The sequence below is a fragment of the Microtus pennsylvanicus genome, chromosome 20, assembly GCF_037038515.1.
Source record: "Microtus pennsylvanicus isolate mMicPen1 chromosome 20, mMicPen1.hap1, whole genome shotgun sequence".
Lineage (NCBI taxonomy): Eukaryota > Metazoa > Chordata > Mammalia > Rodentia > Cricetidae > Microtus > Microtus pennsylvanicus.
Window position 1 is genome coordinate 35,801,435 of NC_134598.1, and position 13,708 is coordinate 35,815,142.

Consider the following 13,708-nt stretch of genomic DNA (forward strand, 5'->3'; position numbering starts at 1 on the left):
AGAGGACAATAGGGTTGTGGAGGAGTCAGGGCTGCTAGCCAGTCGATTTGGTGTAACGAGATTGTTGATGGGCAGGTGAGTGCAGTCTGGTTGGGGGGGGGGGCATGGAGGAGGTAACCATAGAGACAAAAGTGTGAGAAAAACTTGGTAGTTCACCTGGAAGTGAAGAAAGGGGTCATGAGCCTGGAAACAAACGTGGGATTTGTCTAGAATCTAGAGAAGGAAATAGAAGATTCCAGAAGAAACACAGTCTTTCTGCAACGTTGATTTTAATCTGATGTGATGTTTCGTACTTCCCACCTCCAGAACTATGGAGTGAACTTGGACTGTTTCAGGCTCCTCCCTGGGATGGCTTGTCACAGTAGCAACAGAGAACTCACACAATGGGCTTCGTGATTTTAGTATTCTGGGGGCTGGCTGGAGAGTAAACTGTGTAACAGATGAGCCACCAGCTGGGCGCTGGAGGGTTGACCGTTTCTATCGAAGGCCCTTCCTTGGTCATCCATGGCCTCTCACTGGGCTGAGAAGCCATCTGTTTTTAGCGGAAGACAGGACACAGTCATTCCGGGCCCTAGTGGGTTACTTTTCTGACCCTTGCATTGCCCCTTGTCTTTCAAGAAGATTTGCTTACAGAGATGTCAGATGCCAACAGGGGGAGCTCTTCTCTTCATACCAAGACTCTTAAGTCCTGTGGTAGGGCTATTCAAAGGCGAAGCCAACAGCTCAGTAGGGAAGAGAACCATGCTTGAAGATCCATTTCCTTTCTTAACAGTGTTAGCGCAGGCGCTATGGTCCACCTCATGCACTGAAAATCCTTACTCGAATAAAGCCAAGATTCAAACTGGGCCTCTCTGGAAGGTTCCTACACCTCCTTGTACAGAGTCTCGGAGGGGCTGCCTGAGACCATGACCCTTCCTGGGTCCTTAGGAGCTATCTCTGTGAGCTATGACCCCGCCCCATCTTCTGCCCACAGTGTGCAGCTGTGTCCACGGTGTGTGCAACAGCGGGCTCAATGGTGACGGGACCTGTGAGTGCTTCTCTGCGTACAGGGGACCCAGGTGTGACAAGCGTAAGTGACTGTGGTTCCTCACTGCAGCCCCAGATGGAAGAGATAAGGGTGTTCCACCTGGGGGGGCAGGGGGTGGATGGATTGCCAAATGTTGTAAGAGGAGACCAAAAATTAAGCAAACGTGAAGAAAAAAAAGAAAAGCTAAAGAGAAGAGAAAAGAGGGGGAGGGTGTTGTGGTCAGAGCTGTGCTGTGGGACGGCTGAGCAGGAGGCAGCAAAACGGGGAAGGGAGTAGAGAGGGAAATATTCAGGCACGGGGGCCAAGAGGGGCTATCCTGGTAAGTTAGTCCTTAAAGGAGACAAAGTAAGCTCTCAGTTACAGAAACACATGAACAGCCACAATAGAACAGTTTCCTATGTGACTTGCCCAAGGGCACCCAGAATGGCAGAAAGCATGGGGGTTCAAAGCGCTGGGATCCGTGGGAAATTATTTAAACAGTCTATGACGCCGAGTCCAGTTAGAAGATGAAGAGCAAGGGAGAGATAAACAAGGGGAGATGGTGGGAGACGAGGACGCTGGCGGAAGACACCGCAGAGAACTCTAGGACGCCTGGAGTCCTAAGGAAGGACCTGGAAGGAGGCAGCCATCCCCGTGCCTTGTTAGACACGGTAGGGCGGCGGACTTGGAAGGCAGAGAAATTGGCTGTTTTGCCCAGGTCAGCATTGGTCCACAGTCTCCTGAAAGTCACGGGCAGCCCTCTAGGGACCTGGTGAGAGAGGCTGGTGTGTCAGGGTGCAGGTGGCAGGTTCACCTAGAGTATTCAGTGTCTCTGTGGGGAGGGGTGTGGGAAGTGAGCACTGGGTCCATGCCAAGGATGCAGCATTAAGGAGGGAGGGTGCATTCTGGATGCACCGCCTGGGCAGACATTCCACTGAGGCCTGTTAGCTGCCGCAAGGGCAAATACGACAGAGGCGCCACACTGAACCCTTTGCCCCGCGTCCCAGAGCTCAGCCTGCCTGCTACACTATCGCGCCAGCGCCCTCTACTGGCAAGTAACTACGCCAACACGTAAAGCCAGACTGAAGTCGGATGACCACTCTGGAGCGTACTTTTGTTCGGTTTTGATTTCTTGCCCGTTCTATTTCTCAGTTTGCACGTGGATTATGACCATCCGTGGGCAGAGAGGAATGGCAGGGAAGGCACGGATTCATGCCAGCTGGGGGAGGAGCGCTGTAGCCCGACTTTTAGGAGTTTACCTTGAAGGGAGGATTCTGAGAATGGGTAGATAAGAATACATAAACCAATACATCCAGGGCATAGCATTTGTAAGAAAAAACAAGCTGGAAATAATCTAAATGTTGAACTTGGATGAATAAATTTTGCTACATCCTAAACTTCTATATGAAATAAACAGCCAGCTTCTATATGAAATAAACACATACACACACACACACAAAAAAAAAAACTTCAAGTGTTTAACATAATAGTCCTCAGGCCATGTGCCAGGGAACCACATCAAAGCCATGAGTACTTTGGGATTATTTAAATTATTGGGAGAAACAAGGAGAGTGGAAACAGGTACCTGACCCGTGCCGTAAGACCTGCTAGCCTGGGTTCATTCATAATTCCATAGCTTAAGCTACATTTTTTTACATGACATAGTACCTTTGCCCAGCCATCCTGTTAGTGGTTGTTGGGGTTAAAAGTAAGTCCCAGAGCTGGGGAGGCAACTCCATGGATCAGACACCTTGCTGTGGAAGCATCGAGGACCTGACTTCAAACGCCCAGAGCTGGGTGTGGCTTGTGCACATAGGACTCAGGCACTGGGGGACCCGACGACAGGCAGATAGTTGGGGCTTCCTGGCTACAAGCCTAGCTCCTAGCTCCAAGTTCAGTGAGAGACCCTAATTCAAAAAATATGACTACATAGCAAGTTTTTACAGTCCTGAGTCACAAGAGGTCCCGTGTCAAAACAAACATGCCAACAAACCGTCTTATCCTACTAATGGGAGGACTTCTGTCGCTTTCTTACGCAGCCATCCCTGAGTGTGCGGCCCTGCTCTGCCCAGAGAACTCCAGATGCTCACCTTCCAGCCAAGATGAAACCAAACTCAAATGCAAATGCCTTCCCAGTTACCAAGGCGACGGCCAACACTGCCAGCGTGAGTAGGAATCCACTCCGTGTTTCTGTATAGTTCAGAGAGAGATACACAGAGCTCTGGCCGAAAGCTTGGTGGTCTTCAAAGCTTGGCCGACGCTGCTTCTGTAACCAAGCACACACAGAGATGACGTCAGCACGGCATTCACGGTTACAGTCCCTGATGTTCCCGTGTGATCTGTTTGGTGGAGCGGGGTGGTCAAATGGGACTGAAGTCTGCATTTCCTCCTGAACACGGCCCAACTGCCTTTGTGCCTATGACACATTTGAGCCACCGTTCCCTGGCGGTGCGTTTCTATCTCCTCCGCCTCTGAGAGCGCTAACTATCTACCTCTCGTTGTCTCGTTGTCTCTCAAGCCATCAACCCATGTTTAAAAAGCGTCTGCCACCCTCATGCGAGTTGTACCTACCTGGGACCAAATCGCCACCGTTGCTCGTGCCAAAAAGGCTACCGCGGGGATGGCCAAGTGTGTCTTCCGGTAGACCCCTGCCAAACAAACTTTGGAAACTGCTCTACAAAGTCTACGGTGTGCAAATACGATGGACCTGGACAGGTGAGCTAAGAACACGTGGAATTTATGTGTAGTGCAATTTCTAATTGGTCTTAATGATTAAAAACCTGGAGTCAATTAGCGGGGTTAATGATGAAAGATCAGAGAAGCAGAGCAGTCAGCCAGGAGTTCTTACCTCTACTGAGTCCTCAGACTGCATGCTCAGACTGAATGCCTTGATCTCCTGTCTCCTCCTGCCTTTATTCGTCTCTCCACCCAGCCACTTATCTCCTCCTCCCTAGTGTTGGAATTAAAGGCATATGACTCCCAAGTACTGGGGTTGAAGTTGTGAGCCATCACCCACCTGATTCTGTTTCTCTGTGAGACTGATCAATTTTGTGTAGCCCAGGGTGGCCTTGAATTTACAGCGATCTGCGATCTGCCTGCCTCTGTCTCCCGAGTGCTGAGAGTAAAGGTGTGTGCCACCACTGCCTGGCTTCTGTGACTAACTAGTGTGGCTAGCTCCACACTCTGATCTTCAGGCAAGCTTTATTGTTAGAGCAAAAACAAAATACCGCCACGCTGATGTATGTGTTTCAGAAATAGAGAAAGGAGCCCCAGTCACCCAAACCACTGGACAGGATGTGGATAGAATTCAAAATTAGACTAGATTAGTTTAACCGAAGTTATACGGATCAATCAACATCCCCCTTCAATTCTCTGATCTCGGAATTATCTTTTTAGATTAAGGGAGACCCTGGGAGTCCAAAAGGATGGGAGCTGAGCAAAAGCCAGTAGCACTGGCAGTTTGTAGGGACTGAGGGTATCCAGGGTGAGACACCATCCCTCTGAATTATGTTATGCCCTGGCCTGGAACCCACCCTCCTGAGGGAGAACAGTCAAAGAGCCCCTGCCCCCTGTAAGACATGTCCATCAAGGGTTTAGTGGATGCTGACTGTGGCCACGCCCGCCCATCATGTCCATGTGGAGGATTGCTACACGTGACAGAGAAACACTCGGTTTTTTTGTACAGAAGCAGGACATTGCATCACCTCGGACTTTTTATCTTGGATGTGTTGTGCATATTTTGAATCGCAGCATTCTTTGTTGGATAAGGTGCATAGCAGCGTCTCGGTCCTAATATGCCCGTTCTCCTCTTGTGACAGCGAAAAGTTTCTCTAGAGATCATCCAGGTCTCCTCCTCCACTGCAAACTGGTGTTCTAGAGGAATCGTGCCTCCCATCTGAATGACAGCCTCTATTGACCTGCAAACTGTCTAAAGGGAATTGTGGGGGCAGGGGGTTAAGGTTCAGGAAACAATAAAACTAAAACTCCAAACTTTACACACAACCGTTATGAGCTTTCTAACAGGAAAGTTATAAAACTATGACTTAAATTTCGGGAAACTTTGACAAGGGTTTTGGGGAAGCTCACCCTTCAGTCCTGTTTACTGTTAGCTTGTGTGGGAGAACATTACACCGAGCTTAAAGAATAGCAGCTGATGGAACTAACCAGAGTCCAATTTGGTCTTCTCTCCCTGCGTCTTAAAGTCTCACTGCGAGTGTAAAGAGCATTACCGCGACTTTGTACCTGGAGTGGGGTGCAGCATGATCAACGTCTGTGAATCAAACAACCCGTGTCATAAGAATGCGAACTGCAGCACGGTCGCACCAGGCCAAGCCCAGTAAGTCTCCTCCATCTCACGAGGTCTGTCCCAGATGGCGAAAGTGGGAACCATCTAATGTGGTAAGCTCCTTGAAGGAGAGACAGCATTTCTTAATCGGCCCTATATCTACTCCAACGCAAGCAGTGGCAGCAAGAAGCATAGTAAGCGTTCCCTAGAGCTGCTTAATCAATGAGTGTGTCGATGGTTATTTCCTTCCTGATGATGATGAAAATGCTCTGAGCATTGACTTGGCCCAATATTTGGGTTTAAGGGAATCCAAAAGGGAACCACTGTGCCTGGGGAAACAAATGGCTGTTGGGATTGTGGTAGTTAGACCACTAATGTATCCTTCTCTTCCAGCCTTCTGGGGACAGTGCTTGTGGGTGATACAGAATAAGACTGGGAAAAAAGCGAATAGCGTGAGAAGTTATTTTGCAGATACCAAGTTTTAGAAGAGGTTTACCATGAGGGAAAACATCTGTTTGTAAATTCCCAAAGCAGAGGCAAATTTCACTGCGGGAGGGGAATAATGAGAAGAGTTTAAAGACCTGAGGTTTAGCTGAGCATGGTGGCACCAACCTTTAATGCCAGCACTTGGTAGTCAGAGGCAAACATATCTCTGTGAGTTTGAGGCCGGCTTTGTCTACAGAGCAAGTTTCAAGGCAGCCAAAGTGGCTTAATAAGGCCCTGTCTCAAGAAAAAAAGAAGAAAGGGAATTAGAAAGGAAGGAAGGAAAGAAGGAAGAAAAGGAAGAAAGAGAAAAAGGGGAAAAAAGAAGAAAGAAAAAGAAAGAAAGAAAGAAATGAAGGAAGGAAGGAGAGAAGAGAAGCAGGGTGAGAAGAAAAAACAAAGAAACTTGAGGTTAACTTGTGGCTTTGGTACCTACCCAGTACGTGCCCCTGGAAAGGGGCATCTCGTGTTTGTGCACACAGAAGTGGCAGGGACAACATGAGAAAATACTGTTGTGCAAACCCTAAGCCGGGCTGTTGTGTTTTCACCAGGAATTGAGCAGAAGCTAGCATCCACATCCTTCCCCCCTCAGACGATCTCTCTACCACTTAGTTCTCACAGCCATCAGCTTGGTGAAGGACTGGTGTGCCTCGCCTGTAGTCTCAAAAACATGGTTACATTGAATCAAGCAATCAGGAAACTGTTTCTTTGCTTCCGCGGCCAGTCACTTCAGCTTTCTCGAGATTTATTCCTTTAAAATTGGGTCTTGAGTATGCAGGGTTTTTCCCAGATGAATTTAATGATCACCACACTCTCTGTAGATAAACCCACTAGATGCGGATGGAGTAGCAGACTTGGATATCAGGGCTCCTGGGCTTACCTCACAACTCCAGCACTTAACCTCCAGGAACTGATATTCTTAAGCCATAAAGTGGGAGGACTGTGTCTCCTCTCAGGGCTGTGATGAGGACCAAATAAAAGTATCTTCATTTTTCCTTAGGCAGAGACTGACATAGAAATAACACGCACCAGCTAACCACAGCCATGCATTGAGGTACACCGGCCCCCCAAGACATGTGTGGACACATAGGCACAGCCCTTCCTTAGAGAAAGAAGTGAGAGATAAATCAATCAGCTTGCCCATTTATTGCCCTAATAGAATCTCTCTCCTTCATGTTCACAAAGACAGAAATATACAGACGGAACAGTGTGAACTTATGCATAACCTAGGTTTAGGGTGTTCGGCAGAACTAACGATGAATTTTAGGGCTGTGCGTGTCATTTGTCAGCTTCCCAACCCTCCTCCTCCCCAAGAAAGTAAGTCATCTTCACCTTAAAGAGGCCGAGATAGAAAGTCTGGCTGGGCAGGGCTGGAAAAAGGAGGAGCCATACATGGCCATCGGGTGATGTATAGTTGATCTGGATTAAAGGATTTGTTAAACTTATGCCTCAACACGGCAAGTTTCTGCAGAATCTCAGACCGTACTGTCAGTCACAGGAGGTCACCAGCTGGGAAGAAGGGGCTCAAATGTAGGCTTGGCCACTCACTGCTCAGGTCTTCTTGGAGAAGTCTGAACTCTAAACACAGTCTCCTTACCTGATGGGAAAGCATTATACCTTTCCACGAAGAGCTGGCTCCATTTCCCCCCTACACTCTATTTTTATTATAACTAAAAGAGCAAATGGTGCCATTCTTTTGATGGGCATGGCTTCCCATTCTACTTCCCAGTGAGGGTAGGAAGTAAGGGGCAATAGGTAGAGGAGAGAAGCTTCCTCTGACGTAATTCATTTCAGCTGAAAAGAAGCCGAGCTGGATGGAGACACACTGAAAAGGCCGTGTGAAAACAGCAACTTCACACTCCAACCACACAAAAGCACAACAGTAGTGAACGTTGATGCTGTTCTGGATCAGCAATCAGGTTCCTTTTGTTCATTGTCCAGTAGGAGGGGGCTAGCAAGTGCTCCAAGTCCCTTTCCTAAGAGCTCTAATCCCATCAGTGAGGCTCCACCTTCATGTCCTAACGTGTCCCCAGCTCCTAACATACCACTAGGGAGAGTTCAGCATGAGAATTTAAGGAGGGACATAACCCATCAGTCCAAGCACTGTTCTGTGCCACGTTATTCTTAGCTACATGCGTCCTGTCTTCTCTTCCATGTAGAAAAACCTCCAACATGTACGTACACCTGCGTCATCTGAGTTGGACACACACGGTGCTGTGATACTTAGCTGGTGTCTCTTGTCCTCCCCTGTGCTCATCCCTCGGGGCTCCCTGGGACACAGCTACTCTAGCATTTCTGGACCAGATCTGTGATGAGCAATGGGCACACCTAGAGATATGGAAGCCCCCGGTCTCCGTTTCCTCATTTTAAAATGGGGCTAAAGAGATGCATCAGTAATTGAGAGCACATGCTGCTCTTGCAGAGGGCCCGAGCTCGGCTCCCAGGACCCGTGTCTGGCAGCTCACAACCACGTGTAACTTCAGCTCCCGGGAATCTGACACCTCTGATATTATCAAACACGTCCCTCAAGTATACACACCCACAGACACACAGAGACACTATACACACACACACACTCACACAAACACACACACACACACACAATTTACACATTTAAAAATTTAATAAGGTTCTTAACAGCTCTCATCTCCTATGTGGATTGTGTTAAATTAGATAATACAAAATTCTCTTTGGAGCACTCCTGGCCTAGGAGTTATCAATAAATGCTGGTTATTACTATCACAAGGCTACATCATAGTCACCTTTGATGTTAGTGTCTATCACTGACTGAACATTGGGATGAGTGAGCATTTGGAACGACTCATGAATCAATGAAGGAATAAAAGAAAGGAAGGAAATAGCTGACCTGAGACCCCTGGAAGAACCACACTAACTCGGCTTACACAGCATCCAGAGGTACTTACGCCAGTGAATAACATAAAATGCGGATGACTTATAGGTGTTGTTAAAGCCTTACGATAGTGGAAGATGTTTGTACTCAATAAAAAACCCGTTCCCCAAAGAGGGGAGCAGGTTCCACCGCTTTGTGCCACAGGGAAACCGAGACGATTCAAGTCAGAAAACAATCACAAAGGCTTGGGCTTCGGCCTGAGGATTAAAGTAAAAATTAAAAATAGTTACGTCTCCTAAATTCCTCAGTGCTGAGGCCATTAAGACAGGATTCTCATTCCCCATAAAATAAACCGTTGGCCTCATAAGGACTTGCGGAGAGAGACATCCTTAGGAGCTGGCAAGAGTTCCACATCGTGTCCTGGCAATTGTCTTCAGATGCACCCTGTGTGGCTTGCACTGAGACTAAACCTCTTCGTTGAGGGCCGTATCGCTTCAAAGAGTATAATCTTTAAATTAGCTCCCACTCCTAATTAGTGTGGTGTGGTCCTTTACGGTCAGATAAAGGGTCAGTACTGCCAGGAGGGGAAGCAGGCAGAGGAAGAACGTAATAGCCCTTGAAAAGGAAACATAGTGTGATATTGTACAGCTGTGTCAAAGAATTCGGAAAGCTGGGGCAGGAGGATTGAGAATTTGAGACTAGTCTGGACTCCATACTGAGATCCTATTTAAAACGTGTATCAGTTTAGTGCTTCCGGCGCTGACGGTGGGGCTCAGTTTCTGTATATCGTCTGTAAAGGAAGGGACATGCCGGCAACAGGTTTCTCTTTGGAGGAAATTGCTTTGAGGCTCAGTGAAGGGTGAACTGGAGAACAGAACAAGAGGGCAGAAAGACCAGGGTCAGGGTTGCAGTCCAGGCGCCGGGGTTCTGAGAGGTTTGTACCACGGACTTGAAAATAGAGCTGGTTTCCAAGAGCGCAGCTGGGCCCACGAGAGTGTAGTGATTCCCTGGGATACAGCCCCGACGGCATCGCCTCTGTGTTTGGTGGGAACCTAGCAGTACCTCTGCAGCTCCCGTTAGCTCTACTGTCTGGGAAGTTCCTCCCCTTCCTCCTGTTTGGTTTCACTCCTCTCCCGGATCCTAGTCAATCTCACCTTCCTACACACTTTCTCGGCTTTAGCTGCCACTCAGAGCCTCCGCTCCTGACTCAGAGCCGAGTGCTACAGTTTCAGGAATTTCCCAGACTTGTTGACACCGTGTTAGTAGTTTGAAATTAGCCAAGGTACAATGACAAACCATGGAGATTGCCAGATGCTGTCAATCAATGCTTTCCCGCCAGCCCCTGGAGAGACAAGGATTAGATATTTGCCTGCATGCTGCAGCTAGCATATCTTAACATCTTCTTATGAGACTGAACTATTGCATCAAATCTCTATGGTTTCTCTGGCTCCTCAGATAGACAGACAGACAGATATTTGACCCAGTTTCTACTTAGTGGCTGACTACTGATTAAGAATTCCAACCCTGTTCTACACTCTGGAACGACCACAGCGAACAAAGATACTCAAAGCCTGTGTTCTCACTGGAGGGGGAAGTAGATGTTTATTACAAAACCAGACTGACCAGGGGCTAGACAGTGCTGTGAGAGGCATCATGGTGAGGAAGCCATAGCACCAGAAGCTTGAGACAACTGCAGTCTGTAGTCAGGAAGCAGAGAGAGAGAGAGAGAGAGAGAGAGAGAGAGAGAGAGAGAGAGAGAGAGAGCGCTTGTACCCAGTCCGTTCTCTTTTTGTTCAGTCCAGTGAGTGGTGCCACCCACGGTTAAAGTGGGTTTACCCTCCTCAGTAAACCTGTTCTAGATAACCACACAAAGGCACGCCCATAGATTTGCCTCCAAGGTGGCAGTCAGTTTTAACCATCAAGGTTGGCTTATTCTGCCCTGAGGTTCTTGAGTCTATATTTGTAGCAAGCATTACAAGTGATTCTTATGTGAATGGGGTCTGGACTGCACTTTGAAAGTTACTTCTACAAGGAACATGCTAAGTTATCTGACGTGTGTGTGTGTGTGTGTGTGTGTGTGTGTGTGTGTGTGTGTGTGTGTTATTATCTGTTTTGGAAATGCAACTCTAAACCAGGTTCTGCCACTGACGGCTCCCTGACTGTGCCTCTCCTGGCCTCTCCAATCCTGTCTATCATATGGTTCTCCCCACCTGTGAAACCCGTGGAACGAAGCCCTGGGCTGAGCACTCTCTGCTCTCAATGGCTCCAAGGCCCTGAGAATGTGACTCCACCCTCTCTCCAGGTGCACTTGCCGGAAAGATTACATAGGCGACGGCCTGACCTGCTATGGAAACATCATGGAGAGACTCAGAGAATTAAACACGGAACCCAGAGGAATGTGGCAAGGGAGGCTGACCTCTTTTATCTCCATCCTGGGTATGCAGATTTCCTCCTCAAACGCAGCCCTCTCTCAGGCCAGGGCGTCTGCCAGACACAAGCAGGTAGAAAGGAGCAGAGACAGCTGTTTGCCAGGCAGACTAGCCGAGCGCAGATTGGTAGGCAGAGAGCTGAAACCAGGGTCATGACTTCGCCAGAGATGGGCAGACTAGCGATAAGAGCAAGAGGGGCAGCCGCTGATATAAAAGATTGTCCCCTTTTCCCGTGACTTCCTGAACTTTTCAAGGATGCACTGAAGTTGGCAGAGGACACTGAGAATAGAGAGTCACCTAAGCCCCGTGGCGGTATCCATATTCAGCGGGGAAGGTATCGTTTGAATGTTGGACAAATCTTGCCGGTGTTCACCCTTAGCCAGAAGCTACCAATTAACCTGTAGTAGTAATAGATCTTCTCACAGCCCTAGGGAGCATGACAGCACGGAACACGCTTATGCGTTTCCAAATGCCTTCTACAAACCGTTACGCCACATCCTTCGTCTGAAGGACGAAGCATTACAGCTGACCAAGGCACCTCAACCAATCAACAAAAGCATAAAATGCAGACCTGATGGAACAGAATTCTTAAAATATCAGCATTTATGTTAGAATTGGCCAAGTATGCTAAAACAATTCCCTGGAAAGAATGCAGTAAAGGAGGCAGTGTCCTTGCAGGTCAATGCTGTGTCCTCTGAATAATTTTCACCATTGCTCCTGTGTGACATTCCACCCTTTGCAAGGCTGCCCAGGGAGAATCAAGTGGTACAGACCTGGCGTGGGCTGAGAATAGCCTTGCAGCAACTCTGACCTTCAGCTGAGAACTCTCAGGACACTAACTGAGAACAGAAGGAGGTGCAGAGTGTCCTTAGAAGGATAGACCCCACACACAAACATCCTAGACATCCTAGACATAGCCCTGCTTGCGTTTCACCTTCCCCGGGCATCTGGATCCTACGCGAGAGCACAGAGCCTGGTGTAATGTCCCAGCATCTCCTGGGTGATGGAAACTGGCTGGCTACCCAGCTTGCAAGGCTCAGAGCAGAATGCAAGCATAAGGTCCTGTGTTCAAATATTCTGCTTTTCAAGAGAGCGCCAATGGAACACTCAGCCTAGTGTGGGCTCCCATGAACTGCCCTTGGATGGAACCAAGGGCTGTATCCTTATGTGGAGATGGGCAGATAAGCCAGGCAGGTATATGTCAGGGACTGTAGGGCTGTCCACAGGCTCTGTCACCCTCTGCCCTTCCACAGCAGATCATCTGGAAAGACACACCTAAGTCTCCTGGGAATATGTAAGGCCAGCACATCCAGTACCGTGTGCTCTTAGAGAACCTCTGTTTACCAAGGTCACCACAGAGCAGTGAGAACAGAGACAGACTGATTCTAGAGCCATTGACGTCCAGAGACAGACTGATTCTAGACCCATTGACCTCCAGAGACAGACTGATTCTAGACCCATTGACGTCCAGAGACAGACTGATTCTAGACCCATTGGCCTCCAGAGACAGACTGATTCTAGACCCATTGGCCTCCAGAGACAGACTGATTCTAGACCCATTGGCCTCCAGAGACAGACTGATTCTAGACCCATTGACCTCCAGAGACAGACTGATTCTAGACCCATTGACCTAGAGAGACAGACTGATTCTAGACCCATTGACCTAGAGAGACAGACTGATTCTAGACCCATTGGCCTCCAGAGACAGACTGATTCTAGACCCATTGGCCTAGAGAGACAGACTGATTCTAGACCCATTGGCCTCCAGAGACAGACTGATTCTAGACCCATTGACCTCCAGAGACAGACTGATTCTAGACCCATTGACCTCCAGAGACAGACTGATTCTAGACCCATTGGCCTCTTTCACTTCCCATGTACCTCTGGCCCACGTGACATTTCTCTTCCACTGTGTGTTTGGACTCTTAAGACAGAACTTACGCCTGGCCACTGAGCAACCTGGGACCCTTCACTGTGCTGCTGCCTTCAGACAAGGGATTAAAAGGATTCAACGTGAGTAGCTAAAATAAACCCCCTCTGAGAGGCCAATATAAAATGCCTTAGCAGGCAGCATCTTATTTAAGTTGAGAAACATCAATTACACTCAAGATGCCAAGTTCTTCTGCTTGCTTGGGTTGGAGTCTGTTACCTTTCTTTAATCACATTTGCGTAAGCTCTGACTTGTTGATGGTTTCCTTTGCTGCATAAGCTTTGACTTGATGGTTTCCTTTACTACATAAGCTTTCCATTCTACAAGCAGCAGGATTCCCTGGTTGAGATCAAATCCTGAGGATATCGCCTCCTTTATTCTGCCCAGCGTTTGGCGTCAGACTTTTCCTTAACTTTGTATCTCTTTAAGCATGGGATTTTGCTGCAACGTTGCATTTCCTGGTGCTCCTTTTCTCATCAAACTGTATGTTTGCATTTTTCCTTGCTGCACTTGCTCTTCTTCAGTGGAGATCTGCATAAGAATGGTTACTAGTAGCCATAAGGCACAGTCAGTGCTAGACTGTCTTGAAATCTCTGCTGCTAACACCATGAATTCAGAACTCTTCATTTTGCCCTCCAGCAGAGCTTCTAGACAAGGACAAAGGCAGCCACACTCTTTGCTCATTTCCTTCCAACGCCATCCCATCCGGCTCTCTCTTCTTAGG

General features: G+C 48.2%; 1 protein-coding gene across 1 annotated transcript in view; it reads left to right on the forward strand.

Annotated features, from left to right (window-relative positions):
• Positions 1-13,708, forward strand: part of Stab2 (stabilin 2) — a 140,399-nt gene that overhangs the window by 20,122 nt on the left and 106,569 nt on the right. The window contains exons 6-12 of the mRNA XM_075954612.1: positions 974-1,069; positions 3,046-3,171; positions 3,525-3,721; positions 5,209-5,342; positions 10,928-11,061; positions 12,985-13,067; position 13,708. The exon at position 13,708 is cut by the window's right edge and continues 149 nt beyond it. Of these exons, the coding sequence (XP_075810727.1) occupies positions 974-1,069; positions 3,046-3,171; positions 3,525-3,721; positions 5,209-5,342; positions 10,928-11,061; positions 12,985-13,067; position 13,708 (771 nt within the window). The remainder of the gene's footprint in view (positions 1-973; positions 1,070-3,045; positions 3,172-3,524; positions 3,722-5,208; positions 5,343-10,927; positions 11,062-12,984; positions 13,068-13,707) is intronic.